The following is a 23,829-nucleotide window of genomic DNA, read 5'->3' on the forward strand; positions in this document are numbered from 1 at the left end:
TTGTGTTTCATGAAGCCTTTACTAATATTGCTTCTATTTTTATTCATTCTTTCTCTGATAGTGTTAATCGTCCTTCCGACATACCTGAGGCCACACGGGCATTCCAACATATATATTACACATTTAGTTTTACATGTCATATGTTTTATTTCTCTCTGATCTTGATCTGATAAATCTATGTTTTTTCTCCCATGTGTAATATTTAAGCAACACTTGCATTTTTTTCTTTGCACCTGAAGATTCCTTTCTCTTTTTTAATATCTGCCCCCTTTCTATCCTTTGTGGTTTTTGTTTCTTTTTCTTTTTTGGGGCATGAAGGAGCAATAAGGTTCTTCAGTGTTTTATTGCGTCGGAATATACATGGGGGTTTATTGGATATCTTTTTTTCCAAAAAGGGATCTTCTTTTAAAATGGCCCAATGTTTCCCCAAGATCTGATTGATTTTTCCAGCTTATGTGCTAAATTTAGTGATGAACGCTGTTTGATATTTCTCTGTCTTACTTTTGTTGTACTGTTGGTTGGTTTTATCCTTTTTATTTTTGATGCTTTTATTCAGAACTTTGTTATATGCAGCATCAACTAGGTCTTTAGGATATCCCTTTTCCAAAACCGTTTTTTAATGGTGCCTGCTTGTATTTTATAGTCCTCTAATTTGTTACAATTTCTTCAGATGCGCTGGAATTGTCCATATGGAATGTTTAACTTCCATTTCCTATGATGACAACTTCCGTAGTTAAGATAACTATTTGTGTCTACTACTTTAAAGTGTGTGCGGGTTATGATTTTATCTTTTTCACTTGTTAGTTCTAAATCTAGGTAAATGGCTTTTTCGGCATTGATCACGTGTGTGAATTTGAATTTGAATTCATTTTCTGCAAGATTCACAACGAAGTTTCTCAGATCCTCTTCTCCATTCCAGATAATTAATAGATCATCTATGTATCTATATATCATCTTAATTATCTGGAATGGAGAAGAAGAGGATCTGAGAAACTTCGTTGTGAATCTTGCAGAAAATGAATTCAAATTCAAATTCACACACGTGATCAATGCCGAAAAAGCCATTTACCTAGATTTAGAACTAACAAGTGAAAAAGATAAAATCATAACCCGCACACACTTTAAAGTAGTAGATACAAATAGTTATCTTAACTACGGAAGTTGTCATCATAGGAAATGGAAGTTAAACATTCCATATGGACAACTCCAGCGCATCCGAAGAAATTGTACCAAAATTAGAGGACTATAAAATACAAGCAGGCACCATTAACCCCTTCATGACATGGCCTATTTTGGCGTTGAGGACCAAGCGATTTTTTGGTATTTTTCCATCTCCATTTTTCAAAAGCCATAACTTTTTTATTTTTCCGTGGACGCGGCCGTATAAGGGCTTGTTTTTTGCGTGGCGAACTGTAGTTTTTATCGATGCCAATTTTGGGTACATAGACTATATTGTAAATTTTTTTTTTTTTTTTTTAATGATAGCAGAGAGAGAAAACGCATCGATTCTGCCATAGATTTTTTATTTTTTTTTTACACCGTTAATCATGCAGCATAAATGAGACTTTCCATTTTTTCTGCAGACCGCTAGGGTTACAACGATACCAAAATTCTAACATTTTTTTTAGGTTTTCCCACTTTTCTGCAATAAAAACCCTTTTTTTTGGAAATCTTTTTTCTATTCTAAATTGCTGCATTCAAAGTCACGTAACTTTTTTATTTTTTGATGTACAGAGCTCTATGAGGGCTTATTTTTTGCGAGACGAGCTGTAGATTTTATTGGTACCATTTTAGCGTACATATGACTTTTTTGATCACTTTTATTGCGTTTTTAGTGAGGCAAAATGCTAAAAATGAGCATTTTGCCTCAGTTTTTTAGCTTTTTTTTTAGCTTTTTTTTCGGTGCACAGTCAAAAGCATGTGCAACTTATTGTACGCATCGTTACGGACGCGACAATACCAAATATGTGGGGTTTTATTTTTTTTTTTACCTTTTTTTATGCTAATCTGAGAAAAAGCATAAAAAATGGTTTTTTACTCTTTTTTTTTACATTTTTTTTAATTCATTTTTTAAATCTTTCTTTTTTTTACACTGTTTGTGTCCCTCTGAGGGACTTTAATCACTGCCCTGATGATCGCTGTCATAAGGCATGGCAGAGCTACTGCTCTCCCATGCCTTATCGCTCATACAGCGATCTCAGGCATAGGCAATACAGGACGCCGGTGTCTGGCGTCCTGTTGCCATGGTGACAGGCCGGGCTCTCGTGATGACATCGCGAGTTCCGGCCGGAGACACAGAGGGAGCCGCGCTCCCGCTGTGAACTCTTCCCCTGCCGCGATCTACTTAGATCGCAGCAGGGAAGGGGTTAAAAGTAGCGGGCGCATCTCTGATGTCCCCCCGCTGCTGCAGCGAGACGCCGGCTGTGACTGACAGCCGGCTCCCGCTGCGGGATAGCGCTGGATCACATATGATCCAGCGCTATCTCCAGGACGTAAGTTTACGTCCTGTTGCGGGAAGTACCCCGCTCCCAGGACGTAAACTTACGTCCTGCAGCGGGAATGGGTTAAAAAACGGTTTGGAAAAGGGATATCCTAAAGACCTAGTTGATGCTGCATATAACAAAGTTCTGAATAAAAGCATCAACAATAAAAAAGGATAAAACCAACCAACAGTACAACAAAAGTAAGACAGAGAAATATCAAACAGCGTTCATCACTAAATTCAGCACACAAGCTGGAAAAAATCAATCAGATCTTGGGGAAACATTGGGCCATTTTAACCCCTTAACGACCAGCCCATAGTGTTTTTACGTCCTCCCGAAGTGGGCTTTATTCTCTGAGGACGTAAAAACATGCTTCCTGCAGAGAATAATGCCCCTCGGGCTGTGGACGTGACAGCTCCATGCTGTTGGTGTCCGCAGGTAGCTGACAGCATGGAGCTGTCATCCCGGGCTGTTCGGAGCCCCCCCCCGGCATTGCGATCGGCGCTATGCAATGGATAGCGCCGACCGCAAAAAAGTAAAAAAAAAGTGCCCAAAAAGTTAAAGATTCAGCTGCTCTGATGGATCGGATCCATCGGAGCAGCTGAAATTACTCACCGATGTCCGCCGCACGACTCCCAGCTGTCCCGATGCTCCGGGCGCCGTAGCCGTCCTTCTGCGCATGCGCGCCAGGCGGCATTACGTCAGCCGCATGCGCAGAAGGCCCGGCGGCGCGGGAGACTTAAAATCTCCTGGCTCCCAGCCCCTGTAGGTAGCCGGGAGGCAGGAGATGTCAGCGGGGACTGCGGTGAGCGGTCCCCGGTACCGCGATCGTCTTTATCCAATGGATAACGACGATCGCGGAAAAGTGAAAAAAAGTGTAAAAAAAGAAAAGTTTCACCTCCCCTCATGGATCCGATCCATGAGGGGAGGTGAAAATACTCACCTCAGGTCCGCCGATGTCCTCCGGCCGGTGTCGGGACCCCCCGCTGGCTTCTGCGATGTGCCGATGCGGCGCGCATGCGCAGAAGCCGGCGAGCCCGGCAAATTCAAAATCTCCCTGCACCCGGCTGTCACAGATAGCCGAGTGCAGGGAGATATGACTGGGGACCGCTGTATGTGGTTTCCAGTCATATGATCACAGTTATCCATCAGATAACGGTGATCATATAAAGTTAAAAAGTAAAAAAAAAAAAAAAAAAAATTAAAAGTAAAAAAAAAAGTTTAAAAAGTTAAAGTTTCATCTCCCCTTATGGATCGTATCCGTAAGGGGGGATGAAATTACGTACCCAAGGTCCCGGATTTGTTCCCTGGTGGGATGTTGATCTGCGGATCTTACCCCAGCTTCAGCGCATGCGCCCGTCAGCATGATGGCGGACGCATGCGCAAAAGTGAAATATTGCCCAAGAAATATAAAATCTCCCTGCTGCTGGCTACAAAAGGTAGCCAAGAGCCTGGAGATGTCACGGGGAGCCGCGGTATGCGCTTACTGGTCACGTGATCGCCGTTATCCAATGCATAATGGCGATCACGTAAACGTTCTTTAAAAAGTGGCAGTTTCATTTCCCCTCACCGATGCGATCGGTGGGGGGAGATGAAACATCTTCTCGGAGGCTTCCGCATTTGAATCCAGATGCGATTATCCTCCATGGACCCTTCCGGCTGCTGCGCATACGCCCGCCGGCAAAATGCCGGACACATTCGCAGGAGTCGGGAAGCCCAGGAAATTTTAAATCTCCTTGCTCCCAGCGACTAACGGTCGCTGAGTGCTTGGAGCAGTGACCGGTGGCCTCGTTGAGCGGTCCCCGGTCACGTGATAAAGTAGCGATCTAACATTAGGCCGGTCACACATGACCGGAGAGGAATTACAGGTTCTGCATGCGCTTGATCAGCGGTAATCCACGGATCAATCGCATGCATTGGATTACACAATTCCCCCCAATTAGCGGGTCGGAATTACGTAATCCACTCGCAGAAATAGAACACAGCATGCTATATTTTACCACGGATATCTGCGACCTAGAGCCCATTGTGCTCTATGACCGCGGATATACTCGCACCCCATATGCAAACACATTGTGTACGGGCTGCGGGTACCCGAGTCATCTCTAAGCAACGGCGCGGGAAATGCAAACAAAAAACCGCCTGTGTGAGTAGGCAGTTATGCGCAGTACATTACGCAATCGTACGCAGGGTCACAGCCGGGCTCACAGCTGGGATCCGCTGCGGGCCTCGGCAAGCGGATTCCGCCTACGGTTACGTGAGCACGGCGTTATTCAGACCGCTACCAGTAATCCGTAATTTACAAGAAGCTCCGGGAACGTTCGTCTTCCTGCAGTTCCAGGAGCAGCTTGTTGAGCGCCTTCTCTGTGAGACTGCTGCACCGCAGCAAGATTACAAAGCCTCACAGCGCCACTTTCTACACCCCATCCCCGCCGCTGAGGTTTCGAAATACCCCCCAAAATACATGAGAGGAGGGGGGATACACGGTTTTCTTGCCCCATGTGCCCATCCCAACCAGCCTCCGTAATTACCCCTGTCTTCGGACATAAAACGCAGTTTATATTATTACCTTAATCTAATATTTAGGGAATGCCAAAAAATGGGGATGGCGGGGGGGGGGGGGGGATTATTTTTAGGAAGTCAAATTTTTTTCCGTATAAGTGGGCAATGGGGCCTGGAATTTATTCAGTTCTGCCCTGAAATCCAGCGTGCATTCCCTCCATTATGGGCCTAGCCATGTGTCCTGTAAGTAGATTAGGGCCACAATGGGTATGTTTCTGAACACGGGACAAACAGGGGTATCCATTTTGGGGTGAAAGTCTTCATTCCTATGTACACTGTACAAAAAAACAGTTTTTAAATTGACAAAATTGCCAAACAAATGAAAATCGTAATTTTTTCCTTTTGCTTTGCTTAGATTCATTCAAATACTTTGGGGTCAAAATATGCAGTACACCCCTAGATGAATTTGTTAAGGGGTCTAGTTTTTAAAATGGGGTCATTTGTGGGGGTTCTCTATTGTTTTGGACGCTCAATGGCTCTACATGTGGGCAATGGGGACTGGAATTTATTCCGTTGTACCCTGAAATCCAACGGGTGCTCCTTCCATTATAGGCCTAGCTATGTTTCCTTTAAGTAGATTAGGGCCACAATGGGTATGTCTCTGAACACGGGACAAATGGGGGTATCCATTTTGGGGCGAAAGTCTTCATTCCTATGTACACTTTTCAAAAAAAAACAGTTTTTAAATTGACACAATTGCCAAAAAAATGAAAATCGTAATGTTTTCCTTCTGCTTGGCTTAGATTCATTCAAAAACTGTGAAGTCAAAAAAGTCATCATACCCCTAGATAAATTCGCTAGGGGGTCTACTTTTCAAAATAGGGTCACTTGTGGGGGTTCATCGTTTTGGTCACTCAATGGCTCTGCAAGTGGGCAATGGGGACTAAATCTCCTTCAAGCAAAATTTCTGTTCCGAAAGCCACCGGTTGCTCCTTTCATTTTGGGCCCCATTGTGCATATAGACGTAATACTAGGGCCACAATGGGTATGTTTCTGAGCACAGGACAAACAGGGGTATCCATTTTGGGGTGCAAGTCTTCATTCATATATGTGCTGTACAAAAAAACTGCTTTTAAAATGACAGAATTACCAAAAAAATGAAAATTGTAATTTTTTTCCTTCGGCTTGGCTTAGATTCATTCAAAAACTATGAAGTCAAAAAAGTCATCATACCCCTAGATAAATTCGTTAAGGGGTCTACTTTTCAAAATGGGGTCACTTGTGGGCGTTCTCCATCGTTTTGGTCACTCAAGGGCTCTACAAGTGGGCAATGGGGCCTAAATCTCCTTCAAGCAAAATTTCTGTTCCGAAAGCCACCGATTGCTCCTTTCATTTTGGGCCCCATTGTGCATCCAAACGTAAGATTAGGGCCACAATGGGTATGTTTCTGAACACGGGACAAACAGGGGTATCCATTCTGGGGTGCAAATCCTAATTTTCATGTGTACTATAGAAAAAAGTCCTGTCTTTAAAATGACATATTTGCAAAAATATGAAATTTTTGTTTTTCTCTTCTAAATTGCATTGACTCCTGAAAAAAAACTGTGGGGTTAAAATACTCATGACACCCCTCAGTGAATACGTTAAAGGGTGTAGTTTTTAAAATTGGGTCACTTGTGGGGGTATCTATCATTTTGACTCCTATGAGCCTTTCCAATCTTGGATTGGTGTAGGAAAACAAAGTGTTCCTCAAAATGCTGAAAAGTAATGTTACATTTGTACGTCTCCTAAATGGTTTAAAAAAAAAACGAAAGTTTTTCCAATGTGCGCCCAAAATAAAGTAAACGGATGGAAATATAAATCTTAGCAAAAATTTCTATATTATGTTTGCACATATTTGAGATATTGCAGTTGGAAATGTGAAAAAAATGACGATTTTTTTCAAAATTTTCCCAATTTTGGCACTTTTAATAAATAAACACAAATTCTATCGGTCTTTTTTTTCCACCTAAATGAAGTACAACATGTGGCGAAAAAACAATGTCAGAATCGCTTGGATATGCAAAACCTTTCTGGTCTTTTTCCATGCTAAAGTGACACGTGTCAGATTTGCAAAATTTGGCCTGGTCATTAAGACATAAACAGGCTTGGTCACTAAGGGGTTAAAAGAAGATCCCTTTTTGGAAAAAAAGATATCCAATAAACCCCCATGTATATTCCGACGCAATAAAACACTGAAGAACCTTATTGCTCCTTCATGCCCCAAAAAAGAAAAAGAAACAAAAACCACAAAGGATAGAAAGGGGGCAGATATTAAAAAAGAAAAAGGAATCTTCAGGTGCAAAGAAAAAAATGCAAGTGTTGCTTAAATATTACACATGGGAGAAAAAACATAGATTTATCAGATCAAGATCAGAGAGAAATAAAACAACATATGACATGTAAAACTAAATGTGTAATATATATGTTGGAATGCCCGTGTGGCCTCAGGTATGTCGGAAGGACGATTAACACTATCAGAGAAAGAATGAATAAACATAGAAGCATTGATTAGTAAAGGCTTCATGAAACACAGTATTTCCCGACATTTCGCTTCGACACATGGGAAACAATATGAAGGTTTAAAAATTACACCTCTGGAATACATCAATGAAAGATCAGTACCAAAATTAAGAGAGAAGGAGATGTACTGGATCTTCGGGGTAAACACATTAGTACCCAATGGTCTAAATGAAGTCTTGGAGAAATTATGAAATTCATATTTTATATGCACTTTTTATTTGTACATTTTACAATTTTCTCCTATGATATATCTACATTTATATTTTAGTGGTGCCTAGTGTTTAACACGTTTTATATACACATATTTTCATATATTGCAAATTTTATATTTAATGATAGATAGATATATTTTATGAATTAGATATAGACATACTTTTAAAAAAATATTTAATTTGGAGGTATATGTTTTAGTATATAGTAATATCATTTATATTAACATTAATATTAGTATAATTAATGTGTGTATATATATATATATATATATATATATATATATATATAAATTATTTTATTGAGTATATAGTTAAACTTTATAGAGCTTTTAAATTGACATATATTATATGAAGGATCTATATTTATATAAATTATGAATTGTTCTAGATCCACACAATAACATCTACAAGTTTCGACTGTACTAGAATAATATATAAGTAAAATATACGGGAATGAGTGCTAGGGCTATGGCACTCCAGTGTATATATCAATGGTATAGCCGAGAAAGGAATAATAATCTTTATTTTTGCATGCTGTGGTGGATTTTAAATGTATGTTCATTTCCTTTGCCTCATCTGTGCAGACAGAGTACTGCAGGACCCAGGATACACTCCGAGCTCCACCCCCCGCAACAGGAAACGTGCCCAAACGGAGTGACGTCATCACGCTGCGTGACGACGCGTCGCGTCAGACGCAAGACACGCGGGGAGACGCCGCGGGGCACGGAGGATCCTATGGGCTCACACAAGATGAAGGTAATGTTTAATACTATTTAAAGGATTGTAATTTGTATGTAGTTTGTACTTGAGAAAGTCTCTAATGAGACGAAACGCGTTGTACAATAAAGGAGAGTTTACTTTCATTTTCGGAAGTGTCATTCAGTGGACTTTTTCAAAAGGAGCGCAGGTTTATTTTTTCTTCACTTCATCCAGCATTTTCAAGCAGCTATCTGACGGTACAGAACAGCAGGTCAATGCTCCAGGGAGCGGAGCGATGACATCTAGAGATGAGCGAGCGCACTCATCCGAACTTGATACTCATTCGAGCATTAGGGTGTTCAAGATGCTCGTTACTCGAGACGAGCACCACGCGGCACTCGACTCCATTACATTTCCTTCCCTGAGAAATTTGCGCGCTTTTCTGGCCAATAGAAACACAGGGAAGGCATTACAACTTCCTCCTGTGACGTTCCAGCCCTTTCCCACCCCGCTGCAGTGAGTGGCTGGCGAGATCAAGTGACCCCCGAGTATTTAAATCTGCCCCGCCCGCGGCTCGCCACAGACACACGCTAAGAGAGATCAGAGACAGTGCTGCTGATGCTGCTGCTATAGGGACAGCGTTAGCGTCTTCAAGAACCACAACGGTCCTTCCTAGGGCCACAGCTCACCTAGTGCATTACTGTTGTGGCTGCTGTGAGCAGTTTTGCATAAATTTTTTTTTAATGTATATCGGGCGTGCAGGCTGTAGCGTTCTCAGGCTGCAGTCTGTACTTGAGTATAGGGGCAGTATTGGTCAGGCAGGGACAGTGGTAGTGTAGAATCCTGTCTACAAGAACCCCACCAGTTCTTCTTAGGGCAACCTGTGACCGTGTGCATTTAACTCCGTGGTTGCTGGGAGTTGTAGTACCTCTGTATTGCACTGCAGAGCCTGCATGCAGCCTTCATTTAAACATATTTCTGTCCGCACTTTGCGTTGCCTCACTGCAGTCTGCCTCTAAGTGTATGCCAAGAAACCACACATTTTCTACAACGCTCTGTGTTATACGTGTGCTGTCTCAGAAGTTCACGGTCTGCCCGATGCCCATAGATTGAAAGTGCAATACACACTGCATAGCCTCAGCCTGCATTGCATAGTAAAATAAGGAGATTTTTTTTTAAATTCCTTTTTACGGCTACCGGAGACCCAGTGCATTTGCCTGCGTGGCCTGTGGGACTTCACGTCCATCCAAACTGCATAGTTCACAGCAAGGCCTAAGAGCAGTCTTCCTTATAATTTATCTCTGGCTTCATTTTGCGTTATATTACCGTTGGCAGCCACCAACTGCGCGGGAATAATTCACAAACATTTTTACACCGCTCTGTCCCTACTCGATTCTTAATCCAGCATGCTGAGGGGTAGGGGCAGAGGACGTGGATGCAATCGCGGTCAAGGACGCGAAGTCCCAAGTGAGGGTGTGGGCACAGGACGAGTTCCTGGTCCAGGTGAATCGCAGCCGGCAGCTGTGGGAGTAGGAGAGAGGACAGTTTCTGTGGTCCCCAGTTTCATATCGCAATTTTTGGGTCCACGTCGTAGACCTTTATTAAAAAATGAGCAGTGTGAGCAGGTCCTGTCGTGGATGGCAGAAAGTGCATCCAGCAATCTATCGACCACCCAGTCTTCTACGCCGTCCACTGCTGCAACTCTGAATCCTCTGGCTGCTCCTCCTCCTTCCTCCCAGCCTCCTCACTCCATGAAAATGACACATTCTGAGGAGCAGACAGACTCCCAGGAACTGTTCTCGGGCCCCTGCCCAGATTGGGCAACAATGGTTCCTCTCCCACGGAGTTTGTCGCGACCGATGCCAAATCTTTGGAAAATTCTCGGGGTCCGGGGGATGAGGCTGGAGACTTCCGGCAACTGTCTCAAGAGCTTTCAGTGGGTGAGGAGGACGATGACGATGAGACACAGTTGTCTATCAGTGAGGTAGTAGTGAGGGCAGTAAGTCTGAGGGAGGAGCGCACAGAGGATTCGGAGGAAGGGCCGCTGGACGATGAGCTGACTGACCCCACCTGGTGTGATAAGCCAACTGAGGACAGGTCTTCAGAGGGGGAGGCAATTGCAGCCGCAGGACAGGTTGGAAGAGGCAGTGGGGTGGCCAGGGGTAGAGGCAGGGCAAGAGCGAATAATCCACCAGCTGTTTCCCAAAGCACCCCCTCGCACCAAGCCACCGTGCAGAGGCCAAGGTGCTCTAAGGTGTGGCAGTTTTTCACTGAGACGGTGGACGACCGCCGAATAGTGGTGTGCAACCTTTATCGCACCAAGATCAGCCGGGGAGCCACCACCAGCAGCCTCACCACCACCAGCATGCGCAGGCATATGATGGCCAAGCACCCCACAAGGTGGGACGAAGGCCGTTCACTGCCTCCAGCTTGCGCCACTGCCTCTCCCCCTGGGCCCCAACCTGCCACTGAGATCCAACCCACCTCTCACGACACAGGCACGACCGTTTCCTGGCCTGTACCCACACCCTCACCTCCGCTGTCCTCGGCCCCATCCAGCAATGTCTCTCAGTGCAGAGTCCAGCTGTCGCTAAGAGAATCGTTGGAGTGAAAGCGCAAATACGCCGCCACACACCCGCACGCTCAAGCTTTAAATGTCCACATAGCCAAATTGATCAGCCTGGAGATGCTCCCCTACAGGCTGGTGGAAACTGAGGCATTCAAAAACATGATGGCGGCGGAAGCCCCGCACTACTCTGTCCCCAGTCGCCACTATTTTTCACGGTGTGCCGTCCCAGCCCTGCACGACCACGTCTCACGCAACATCGTATGCGCCCTCACCAACTCGGTTACTGGCAAGGTCCACTTAACAACGGACACGTGGACAAGCACAGGCAGGCAGGGCCACTATATCTCCCTGACGGCACATTGGGTGAATTTAGTGGAGGCTGGGACCGAGTCAGAGCCTGGGACCGCTCATGTACTACCCACCCCCAGAATTGCAGGCCCCAGATCGGTGCTGGTATCTGCGGAGATGTATGCCACCTTCACTAAACCTTCCTCCTCCTTCTCCAACGCAACCTCTACCTCACAATCAAGACTTGTCAGCAGCAGCACGTCGCCAGCAATCGGTGTCGCGCGGCGCGGCAGCACAGCGGTGGCCAAATGACAGCAGGCCATGCTGAAACTACTCAGCTTAGGAGAGAAGAGGCACACGGCCCACGAACTGTTGCACGGGCTGACAGAGCAGACCGACCGCTGGCTTTCGCCACTGAGCCTCCAACCGGGCATGGTCGTGTGTGACAACGGCCGTAACCTGGTGGCGGCTCTGCAGCTCGGCAGCCTCACGCATGTGCCATGGCTGGCCCACGTCTTTAATTTGGTGGTTCAGCGGTTTCTGAAAGGCCTCCCACACTTGTCAGACCTCCTCGGCAAGGTGCGACGGGTCAGCGCTAGAGATGAGCGAACACGTTCGGCTCCGCCCCTTTTTCGCCCGAACACCGAACTTTGCGAACACTTCAGTGTTCGGGCGAAAAAGTTCGGGGGCCGCCGTGGCAGCGCGGGGGGGTGCGGCGGGGAGTGGGGGGGAGAGGGAGAGAGAGAGGGCTCCCCCCTGTTCCCCGCTACTGCCGCCCGCGCCGCCGCGCATCTCCCCGCCCCCCGGCGGCACCCGGACACTTACGCGCGAACACTGCAGTGTTCGTCAAAGCGGGTGTCCGGGTGCGGATGTGTCCGTAACGGACACGTTCGCTCATCCCTAGTCAGCGCACATTTCCGCAAGTCCAACACGGACGCTGCCACCCTGCAACATCGGTTTAATCTGCCAGTGCACTGACTGCTTTGCGATGTGCCCACATAGTGGAACTCTACGCTTCACATGTTGTCCCGGCTGTATGAGCAGCGTAGAGCTATAGTGGAATACCAACTCCAACATGGACGGCGAAGTGGGAGTCAGCCTCCTCAATTCTTTACAGAGGAGTGGGCCTGGATGGCAGATATCTGCGAGGCCCTTGGAAACTTTGAGGAGTCCACCCTGATGGTGAGTGGCGATGCTGCAATCATTAGCATCACCATTCCCCTGCTATGCCTGTTGAGAAGTTCCCTGCAAAGCATAAAGGCTGATGCTTTGCGGGCGGAAACGGAGGCGGGGGAAGACAGTATGTCGCTGGATAGTCAGAGCACCCTCATGTCTATATCTCAGCACGTGGAGGAGGAGGAGGGGGAGGAGCCTGAGGAGGAAGAGACAGCTGGGCCCACTGCAGAGAGTCCCCATGCTGCTTGCCTCTCATCCATTTAGTGTGTATGGCCTGAGGAGGAGGAGGATACTCAAAGTGATCATCCTAGTGAGAACAGCCATATGTTGCGTACAGGTACCCTGGCATACATGGCTGACTTTATGTTAGCATGCCTTTCTCGTGACCCTCGTATTAGACGCATTCTGGCCACTACGGATTACTGGCTGTACACACTGCTTGACCCACGGTATAAGGATAACCTTTCCACTCTCATTCCCGAAGAGGAAAGGGGTTTGAGAGTGATGCAATACCACAGGGCCCTGGTGGACAAACTGATGGTAAACTTCCCATCTGACAGCGCTAGTGGCAGAAGGGGCAGTTCCGAGGGCCAAGTAGAAGGGGAGGCGCGGAGATCAGGCAGCATGTTCAGCGCAGGCAGGGGAACATTCTCCAAGGCCTTTGCCAGCTTTATGGCTCCCCAGCAAGACTGTTTCACACCTCCCCAGTCCAGGCTGAGTCGGAGGGAGCACTGTAAGAAGATGGTGAGGGAGTACGCAGCCGATCATACCCCCGTCCTCCGTGACGCCTCTGCTCCGTACAACTACTGGGTGTCAAAGCTGGACACGTGGCCCGAACTCGCGCTGTATGCCCTGGAGGTGTTGGCGTGCCCTGCGGCTAGCGTCTTGTCAGAGAGGGTGTTTAGTGCAGCTGGGGGAATCATCACGGACAAGCATACCCGCCTGTCAACTGACAGCGCCGACAGGCTTACACTCATAAAGATGAACAAAGCCTGGATTTCCCCAGACTTCTCTTCTCCACCAGCGGACAGCAGCGCTACCTAAAGACCTTTGTCAATCTGTGTATGATATTAGTCCTCCTCCGGCTCCTCCTGCTGAAACCTCTCGTTATCACCGCGAATGGGCAATTTTTCTGTGGGCCAAAAGGCTCATATAACTTTTCTAAATAACATTTATCTGTTTCAATTCTCATTAAAGCATTGAAACTTCCACCTGAACCTATGGTTTTTTAGACTGGGCTGCCTCCAGGCCTAGTTAAAAATTAAGCCACAGTACGCTAAGCGATTAATGGGCTTCACCTGCCCTCTGGGTTGGGCATGGGCAATTTTTCTGGGGTACATTTGTACTGTCGGTACAACAATTTTTCGGGCCCTCGCCTACAATGTAATCCAAGTAATTTTTATGGGCTTCGCCTGCACTCATGGTACACCACTGTGTCTGGGGTTGGCCTACACTTTTGCTACAGAAATGTAACTCTGTTCTGCCGATACTTCTGCTCCTGAAATGTTACCTTGGTTGGTGTATACTGTTACTTCTGTAATTTTACTAATACTGGACTCTGCCCATAATGCTTCAACGGAAATGTTACTGGGGCAAGTCTATACTGCTATAATGGAAATGTAACTAATAGTGGGCTCTGCCCATACTGCTTCTACGTTACTGTTACTGGGGTCTGACTATACTGCTACTACTGAAATGTTACAAATACTACGCTCTCCCTACACTGCTGCCAGGGAAATGTTTATCTGCTGCTTTGCCCATACTGCTTCAACGTTACTGTTACTGGGGTCTGTCTAGACTTATACTACTGAACAGTTACTGGGGTCTGTCTATACAGATACTACTGAAATGTTACTGGGGTCTGTGTATACTGCTGCAAATGAAATGTTACAGGGGTTTGTGCATACTCTTACCACTGAAATGTTACTAATTCTTGGCTCTGCCTATACTGCTGCTACTGCAATGTTACAAGGTAGTGGAAACGGAGGCTTCCCAAAGACATGATGGTGGTGACGCCGCACTACTAGGTTCCCCAGGCGCGACAACTTTTCAGCGACGCGGTCACTGGGAAGGTGCAAATAACCACAGACACGGGGACAGGACACGTACTGCCTCAAAAACATCCCCGTCCTCCTCCTCCAACAATGAAAACATTCTTGGCCGAAGCCCACCTATATTTAATCTGACGTTAGCTCTGCTGTCCAGGACACTGCAATGGGATCTATTTATGTACCGCCGGTGGGTTCCAGGGAGCCACCCATGCTGTGGGTCCACAGGGACTTCACATTAGGGATTTGTGCCTGTCTGTGTCTATGTATTAAAAACCCCGGTCAGACTGGGGCATGCGGTGTGGGCCGAAGCCCACCTGCATTTAATCTGACGTTACCTCAGCTGTGCTGGGCAATGCAATGGGATTTATGTATGTACCGCCGGTGGCTTCCTGGGACCCACCCATGCTGTCGGTCCACACGGAGTTGTACCTGCCTGTGTCTACTTATAAAGAACCCCAGTCTGACTGGGGCATGCAGTGAGGGCTGAAGCCCACCTGCATTTAATCTGACGTTAGCTCTGCTGTCCAGGGCACTACAATGGGATATATTTATGTACCGCCAGTGGGTTCCAGGGAGCCACCCATGCTGTGGGTGCACACGGAATTCCCATTGCAGAGTTGTACCTGCCTGTGACTATTTATAAAAAACCCCGGTCAGACTGGGGCATGCAGTGTGGGCCGAAGCCCACCTGCATTTAATCTGACGTTAGCTCTACTATCCAGGGCACTACATTGGGACAAACTAGAGGAACAATACAGCACTAATGAGACGTGCACAGCTACGCTAGCATTGGAGTCAGCTGTATGCCCGTGATTGCTGAGGGTTTGTGCAGAGGCCTATGTCCTGGGTGCAGTGACAGTCCGCTTCCTGCCTAGGATTGCTGAAGCTGTGGGCCAAGGCCTATGTCGTGGGCGCGGTGCAAGTCTGCCATGTTTGGCCGCTCAGGAAAAGAGGCAGCGGTGTGTCCCGCAGGCAGTGCTTGTGCTTAGTTAGAGGTAGTGTGGTGCTTAGCTAAGGTGTGGCTTACTAATGAGGGTTTGTCCAAAGTAAAAATTGTTAGGGGGGGGGGGGGGATTCACTCTTGCCGCTATTGTGGCTTAATAGTGGGACCTGGAAACCTGAAATGCAGCCCAGCATGTTGCCCCTCGCCTGTCCTATCCGTTTCTGTGTCGTTTCCATCACTTTCTTGGGTTTTGCAGATTTTCACCAATGAAAACCTTAGAGAGCATCGTCGATATACAAAAATGCTCGAGTCGCCCATTGACTTCAATGGGGTTCGTTACTCGAAACGAACTCTCGAGCATCGCGGAAAGTTCGACTCGAGCAACGAGCACCCGAGCATTTTGGTGCTCGCTCATCTCTAATGACATCACCAGGGGTGGATCATAAGAATCACACACTCACACACATACTTACAGACAAGTGGTCGTTATTAGTTTGATTTTATCTATCTGTGCCTTAAAACGAATTCTTAATGTTAACTTGTATAAAGTATATGTAGATTAGTCATGTAAGAAAAAAACCCTATAAAATGAGTTGTTACTGGATATGGCATAAGTTTGCATATTGCTTTTATTTGCTTTGCAGCGATCTGTTGGGATGGGACATGCCACAAGAGAGTATTACAGAGCTTGTTGAATACAAACCATTTCCAGGGTGCAAGAAACGGTCCCTAAAACCTATCCAAAGCATGTTGACACAGGTATTACTATATCAGAATGGAACATGTAGCATAGATCCACAAAAATAGCAATGCAGTATGTAATCGATGTTCGTGGCCAGTAGGATGGATTGAGTTTTGGTGAATTCAAAGGGCTATTCCCATCTCTGTATTTCCTGTCTGAGATGAGATACTTCAGTGGTAGTTAAGGAAACAGTGTAAGGCTGCCACCCTTGCTGTTTCTGTAACACCCGTCAAGTTGGTCAGAAAACCTGCCACGGGTATCTCATCTCAGACAGGAAACGCTGAGAATGGAATTCCCTTTTAAGAAAATATTAAGTGAATCAATTGCCCTTGCATTTTATAGAGTTTACACTTCTTTATTAGTTCGCACATACAATGGTTGTAGAAAATATTATTGTGTTTGGACTTTACAAAGTCATTAATAGCATATCTCACAACAGCACAGTAGAGATGTTAAAGGTGTAGAGTAAAATGTATACAAATTGGTAAACTATTGCTAAAAGACACTAACTAAATGGTATTAAATCAAATTGGCAAGTGATAGAAATAGATTATAACAAGGCTTTATATTAGGCCTGGTTTCATTAATCATATATTAATGATATTGTGAATGGATAGAGTCCTTTTTTTGCTGATATTACTGTAAGGCCTTGTTCACACGGGTGACAAAGTTGCGCAATTTTGTAGCTTTGTTACAATGCTCACATGTATGAGAAGCCCATGCTTTCCTATGGGTTCCTTCACACATGCGTTGTTTTGTAGCATGCTACAAAACGACACAAAAACCTCAGGGTGACTTATGAGGTTTTGTAGTCCATGTTTCCCTATGGAGCCTTCCTCTGTTTTTCGTGCGAAAGGTGATTTTCGTGCGATGTGATGCAACTTTGTCAGTAGGAAATCCTACTGTCAAAGCTAAAATTTAAGCCCTGGCTGCAGAAAAAAAAAATTTAAATACTCATCCATCACCTGTCCCGCGCTGTCAGCCCGGCTGCATCTTCTCCCTCGGTCCCCGGCAGTGATCTTCTCCTCTTCTGGCCGGATATTCAAAAATCCCTGCCTCCTTGAAGTGCTGGCTGTGATTGGCTAAGCGTTAGCCAATCATAGCCAGCGCTCGATGAATGGCAGTAATTGAACCAATCACATCCATTCATCGAGTATTGGCTGTGATTGACTGATGCTTAGCCAATCACAGCCAGCACTCAATGAATGGCTGTGATTGGCTCAATCACTGCCATTCATCAAGCACTGGCTGTGATTGGCTAAGTGTCAGCCAATCACAGCCAGCGCTTCCAGGAGGCGGGGAATTTTGAATTCCCGGCCAGAGGAGGAGAAGATCACTGCCGGGGACCCGGAGAGAAGATGCGGCCAGGCTGACAGCGCGGGACAGGTGATGTATGTGTGTTTTGTTTATTTTTCTTCTTCAGCTACAGCTTATTTTCAGGGAAGGGCTTATATTTCAAGCCCCCCGCCAAAAAACCTTGCATATGGTGCTACAAAGTCATGGTATAACCGCGATAAGTCGTGGCGATGTCACACAGACCAGCAATGCGATATCGCTGCGATTTGCAGCGATGCCGTGTCGCCCGTGTGAAGGAGGCCTAACCTAGAAGTAAATGTTGATTAAGGGTGATTTCATATATGGCAGATTTGCTAGGGATTTCTACTGTATTTCTATGCAGATCTGCAGCAGATTTCAACCTTCCAAATAAATTCAAATTGAAGAGATAAAATCTGCATCAAACCCTGCAGCAAATTAGCTACGTGTGCTTGCACCCTAAAGAGGTCTTGCAGTGTTTAAATATTGTATAGAAGTGATTTAAATGTTGTATAATGTATTTCACTGAGTCCTCAGTAGTATCAGTTACTAATGTGATGGATAATGCAGTACTTACCAGGAGTCTTTAGTACTACCCACAAGAGACAGAGGGGGTTGGAGAAAAGTGAAGAAAATGGGCCTTTGATTCTGCCCAGTTCTGTCTCAATTGACATTTTGTCCCTGAAGATTTTCAGATGCTTCCTGAAAACTTTAAATTCTCTGCAAAAAAACAAACTTGCGATAAAAAAGCCAAAACTGAACTGAAAATGCAATTGTGCTTTGGCCTACTTATTGGGGTCTAGCCCAGGACCCATTACAACCACGTTCACTGGTGTCTTTTGACTCACCAGTACTTGAAGTCACTCTTGGGGAATATCAGGTACAATGAACCACTGCAAGCAAAACATTTATATTTCCACTTGTAGTGCACTTTATTGAAGGGCCAGCATGTTATTAGACATGTAAAGGCCATTGACCCTTTAGCAATGGTAGCATTCGAGCTAGTGTCCACTGTTTCATAGGGGGTGCTTTCTGAGCAATCATTAAATGTAAATCACGCATTCTTTCCCTTAACACCAAATCTGATTTTGGGCTGAAGAACCAGGCACTAGAGATGAGCGAACGTACTCGGTAAGGCCGATTTCGCAATCGAGCACCGCGATTCGAGTACTTCACTACTCGGGTGAAAAGATTTGGGAGGCGCCGTGGGTGAGCGGGGGGGTTGCAGAGGGGAGTGGGGGGGGGGAGGGAGAGGGAGATAGAGAGAGCTCCCACCTGTTCCACGCTGCTACCCCCCGCTCCACCACGCCCCGCCCCCCGGTGACCACAGAATATTTTCACCCGAGTAGTGAAGTACTCAAAAATCGCGGTGCTCGATTGCAAAATCGGCCTTACCGAGTACGTTCGCTCATCTCTACCAGGCACCTTAGAATCTCTTTGACATACTGTTACAAAGCAGAATCACCACGCTATCTATAGATGTTGTAACTCGTATCCTGTTAAGTAAAGAGTTCAGAACAGTATTACAGATGCTTCTGGGTTATACTACAGTCCAAAAACAAAAAAGCTTGCAATCAATTGTTCATGATTGTTGCCACCTTTGGCTTCCAGTCATAGAGTCAAATATGGCCTTCCTTTCTCTATCCACAGTATGCTGATTCACAGAAATTATGGACCATATGTGCACATAGGAATTATACTATATCTTGGCCCTAGTTTTGGGATTTCTTAATGGACTGTGAAGGAGTGGTGGCAGTTGACCTGGAATCTGTTGGGAACCTGTCTAACGAAGCCCTTAATGAAGGAAACACGAATACTTTGATATTTCCTGTTCCCTATATTCCAGCATATTGAAACTTACCTGGTTCTGTAGAGGCAGAACTCTTTGGTAAAATGATGATGGGGACAACATTCCTTAAGGCCACAATGAAAACCTGACTGTCTTTCCTGGAAGATCTTATATGTTCCCACCTTCTTCTGGTAGGGACTGTGGGAAACCATGTAACGTGAAATGTGGGCTGGAAGGCAAGCAAAGGCAAGCAGATTTGGAAATTTCATACAACCATATTTTATTCACAGTAGAACACACAACACACATCAGAAGTTGAACGTGAGACTTTTTCTCTGATTTCATTGTAAATAAATAAAATTATAAATTGACGGCAGCAACACATCTCCAAAAAGGTCGGACAGGACCGTGTCTATCATTATGTAGCATCCCCTCTTTTTACAAAAGTCTGTAAATGTCTGGGAAGTCAGGAGACCAACGGCTGGAGTTGGGGGGAGGAATGTTGTCCCCCTCTTGTCTGATGTAGGATTCTAGCTGCTCCACAGTCCTTGGTCGTCTCTGCTGGACTTTCCATTTCATAATGTGCCAAATGTTTCCACTCTACCTCTTTAACATGCTCTTTTAAAACACAGTCATGTGACTTAGTAGAAAATTGACCCTCCAGCAGTTTTTCATTAGTACCACTTACTTTTCCAGCCTTTTGTTACCCGTCTCCCAACCTTTGTAAGATGTGTTGCTGTCATCAATTTCCAAATAAGAATTTTTTTTTTATGAAATTGAACAAATCATTGCGGTCTTTTTTTTAAACATGCATTTCTGTTTTACACAGCGTCCCAACTTTTTCGGAATTGGGGATGTAGTTTTGCAACCACATCTCCTAGATGTTTGTTCCAAATATCTACTACTCTTTCAGTAAAATCATACTTTCTAACAATGCTTTTCCTCAACTAATGTCAGGCTGTGTCTGCTTGTTTATGTGTTTAGTTTTTTTAATAAAAACAAAATTGGTGCCTTCCCCCATTCCTCACAGTTAGGCAGTCTGTCCACGGGCATTGCGTTTTAATGCAAGCGGATTTTTGCTGCGGGAGTACACTATCAGTCACCACGCTTTTCTGCGATGGACCTATCATAATAAGTTCATTGCAGAAAATCGTGGCATGTCGTGATTTTTATACACGAGCAGAAAAACGCAGCAGATTTCCGCTCGTGTACATCGGGCTGCGCTTTCCGTAGATATACTATGGAAAGCAGTTCATGTGTTACGTGCATGCAGATTATCACTGCAGATAACACAATGAAGAATCACCCCTGGACAGGAGGCCTTACTCCTGGTATTCTGCAGCACTTTTTAATTTGGTACTATGGCAATACTATTAAACCTGAGCAGGTATAGGTTTGGGGATTGTTTCCATGTCATTTCTAAAGCAATCCGCACTTTTGGAAAGTTTATAGAATATTGACTTATGTACAACAGTACTGATTTGAAGTTACCATTATAGCATGGTACATGAGGAATATTATGGTAGAATTTTTAATATATTGAAGTGGGAATACTTTACTAAATACATGGGTATTGATTAGAGATGAGCGAGCGTACTCGTCCGAGCATGATACTCGTTCGAGTATTAGGGTGTTCGAGATGCTCGTTACTCGAGACGAGCACCACGTGGTGCTCGACTCCCTTACATTTCCTTCCCTGAGAAATTTGCGCGCTTTTCTGGCCAATAGAAAGACAGGGAAGGCATTACAACTTCCTCCTGTGACATTCCAGCCCTATCCCACCCCCCTGCAGTGAGTGGCTGGGGAGATCAGATGACACCCGAGTATTTAAATCTGCCCCGGCAGCGGCTCGCCACAGATGCACGCTGATAGAGATCAGGGAAAGTGCTGTCTTGCTGTAGCTGCTATAGGGAGAGTGTTAGGTGTTATATTCGTCTTCAAGAACCGCAACGGTCCTTCTTAGAGCCACATTTGACCGTGTGCAGTACTGTTGAGGCTGCTTTTAGCAGTGTTGCACAATTTATTTATTTTTTTGTATATCGGGCGTGCAGACCATAGCGTCCTCAGTCTGCAGTCATTTTACAGAGTATAGGGGCAGTACTGGTGAGGCAGGGAAAGAGGTATACTGGCTATATAGGCAGTGGGCTTTTTCCCAAAAAGTGGAAAAATATGCTATATTTGGCCTGCCTGTGACTGTCTTCAGTTTACTGCATGTCTGCTGGGGGGAGTAGTTGGTGATTAATACCCAGCCTTGCGCATAATTGTTTCCTGGCTGCACTGGGCTTTCAGTAACCTCAGTCATCCTCCAACAGGGAAATCCAAATACAGTGTATATCAGAGGCAGTGGGCTTTTTCCCAAAAAGTGGAAAAATATGCTATATTTGGCCTGGCAGTGACTGTCTTCAGTTTACTGCGTGTCTGCTGGGGGTAGTAGTCGATGATTAATACCCAGCCTTGCGCATAATTGTTTCCTGGCTCTGCTGTGCATTCCATAAGCGAAGTCAGCCTCCAACCACAGGCCAATAAGCGGTACATTTAATTACAGCGTTCTGTTTCTGCTCTACTCGTAATACACCATGCTGAGGGGTAGGGGTAGGCCTAGAGGACGTGGATGGGGGCGTGGACGCGGAGGCCCAAGTCAGGGTGTGGGCACAGGCCGAGCTCCTGGTCCAGGTGTATCGCAGCCGACTGCTGCGGGATTAGGAGAGAGGCAAGTTTCTGGGGTGCCCATATTAATCTCACAATTAATGGGTCCACGCGGTAGACCTTTATTAGAAACTGAGCAGTGTGAGCAGGTCCTGTCGTGGATGGCAGAAAGTGCATCCAGCAATCTATCGACCACCCAGTCTTCTACGCCGTCCACAGCTGCAATTCTGAATCCTCTGGCTGCTCCTCCTCCTTCCTCCCAGCCTCCTCACTCCATGAAAATGACACATTCTGAGGAGCAGGCAGACTCCCAGGAACTGTTCTCGGGCCCCTGCTGAGATTGGGCAGCAATGGTTCCTCTCCCACCGGAGGAGTTTGTCGTGACCGATGCCCAACCTTTGGAAAGTTCCCGGGGTCCGGGGGATGAGGCTGGGGACTTCCGGCAACTGTCTCAAGAGCTTTCAGTGGGTGAGGAGGACGATGACGATGAGACACAGTTGTCTATCAGTGAGGTAGTAGTGAGGGCAGTAAGTCCGAGGGAGGAGCGCACAGAGGATTCGGAGGAAGAGCAGCTGGACGATGAGGTGACTGACCCCACCTGGTTTGCTAAGCCTACTGAGGACAGGTCTTCAGAGGGGGAGGCAAGTGCAGCAGCAGGGCAGGTTGGAAGAGGCAGTGGGGTGGCCAGGGGTAGAGGCAGGGCCAGACCGAATAATCCACCAACTGTTTCCCAAAGCGCCCCCTCGCGCCATGCCACCCTGCAGAGGCCGAGCTGCTCAAAGGTGTGGCAGTTTTTTACTGAGAGTGCAGACAACCGACAAACTGTGGTGTGCAAGGTGTGTCGCGCCAAGATCAGCCGGGGAGCCACCACCACCAGCATGCTCAGGCATATGATGGCCAAGCACCCCACAAGGTGGGGCGAAGGCCGTTCACCGCCTCCGGTTTGCACCACTGCCTCTCCCCCTGTGCCCCAACCTGCCACTGAGATCCAACCCCCCCTCTCAGGACACAGGCACGACCGTCTCCTGGCCTGCACCCACATCCTGACCTCCGCTGTCCTCGGCCCCATCCAGCAATGTCTCTCAGCGCAGCGTCCAGCCGTCGCTAGCACAACTCTTTGAGCGCAAACGCAAGTACGCCGCCACGCACCCGCACGCTCAAGCGTTAAACGTGCACATAGCCAAATTGATCAGCCTGGAGATGCTGCCGTATACGCTTGTGGAAACGGAGGCTTTCAAAAGCATGATGGCGGCGGCGGCGGCCCTGCGCTACTCGGTTTCCAGTCGCCACTACTTTTCCCGATGTGCCGTCCCAGCCCTGCACGACCACGTCTCCCACAACATTGTACGCGCCCTCACCAACGCGGTTACTGGCAAGGTCCACTTAATAACGGACACATGGACAAGCACAGGCTTTATCTCCCTGATGGCACATTGGGTGAATTTAGTAGAGGCTGGGACCGAGTCAGAGCCTGGGACCGCTCACGTCCTACCCACCCCCAGAATTGCGGGCCCCAGCTCGGTGCTGGTATTTGCGGCCGTGTATGCTTCCTCCACTAAACCACCCTCCTCCTCCACAATCTCTGTCTCGCAATCAAGATGTGTCAGCAGCAGCACGTCGCCAGCAGTCGGTGTCGCGTGGCGTGGCAGCACAGCGGTGGCCAAGTGACAGCAGGCCATGCTGAAACTACTCAGCTTAGGAGAGAAGAGGCACACGGACCACGAACTGCTGCAGGGTCTGACAGAGCAGACCGACCGCTGGCTTTTGCCGCTGAGCCTCCAACCGGGCATGGTCGTGTGTGACAACGGCCGTAACCTGGTGGCGGCTCTGCAGCTCGGCAGCCTCACGCACAT

The 23,829-nt window shown here is 46.7% G+C and overlaps 1 protein-coding gene and 1 long non-coding RNA gene across 2 annotated transcripts in view; one reads left to right on the forward strand and one right to left on the reverse strand.

Annotated features, from left to right (window-relative positions):
- Window positions 1-18,210, reverse strand: part of LOC136580585 (uncharacterized) — an 81,519-nt gene extending 63,309 nt beyond the window's left edge. The window contains exon 1 of the long non-coding RNA XR_010786977.1: window positions 18,119-18,210. This is a non-coding gene — a long non-coding RNA (uncharacterized lncRNA). The remainder of the gene's footprint in view (window positions 1-18,118) is intronic.
- LOC136580584 (ADP-ribosylation factor-like protein 13B) overlaps window positions 1-23,829 on the forward strand; it is a 605,728-nt gene that overhangs the window by 549,550 nt on the left and 32,349 nt on the right. The window contains exon 8 of the mRNA XM_066581246.1: window positions 16,130-16,244. Within this exon, the coding sequence (XP_066437343.1) occupies window positions 16,130-16,244 (115 nt within the window). The remainder of the gene's footprint in view (window positions 1-16,129; window positions 16,245-23,829) is intronic.

Source organism: Eleutherodactylus coqui, chromosome 10, assembly GCF_035609145.1.
Source record: "Eleutherodactylus coqui strain aEleCoq1 chromosome 10, aEleCoq1.hap1, whole genome shotgun sequence".
NCBI lineage: Eukaryota > Metazoa > Chordata > Amphibia > Anura > Eleutherodactylidae > Eleutherodactylus > Eleutherodactylus coqui.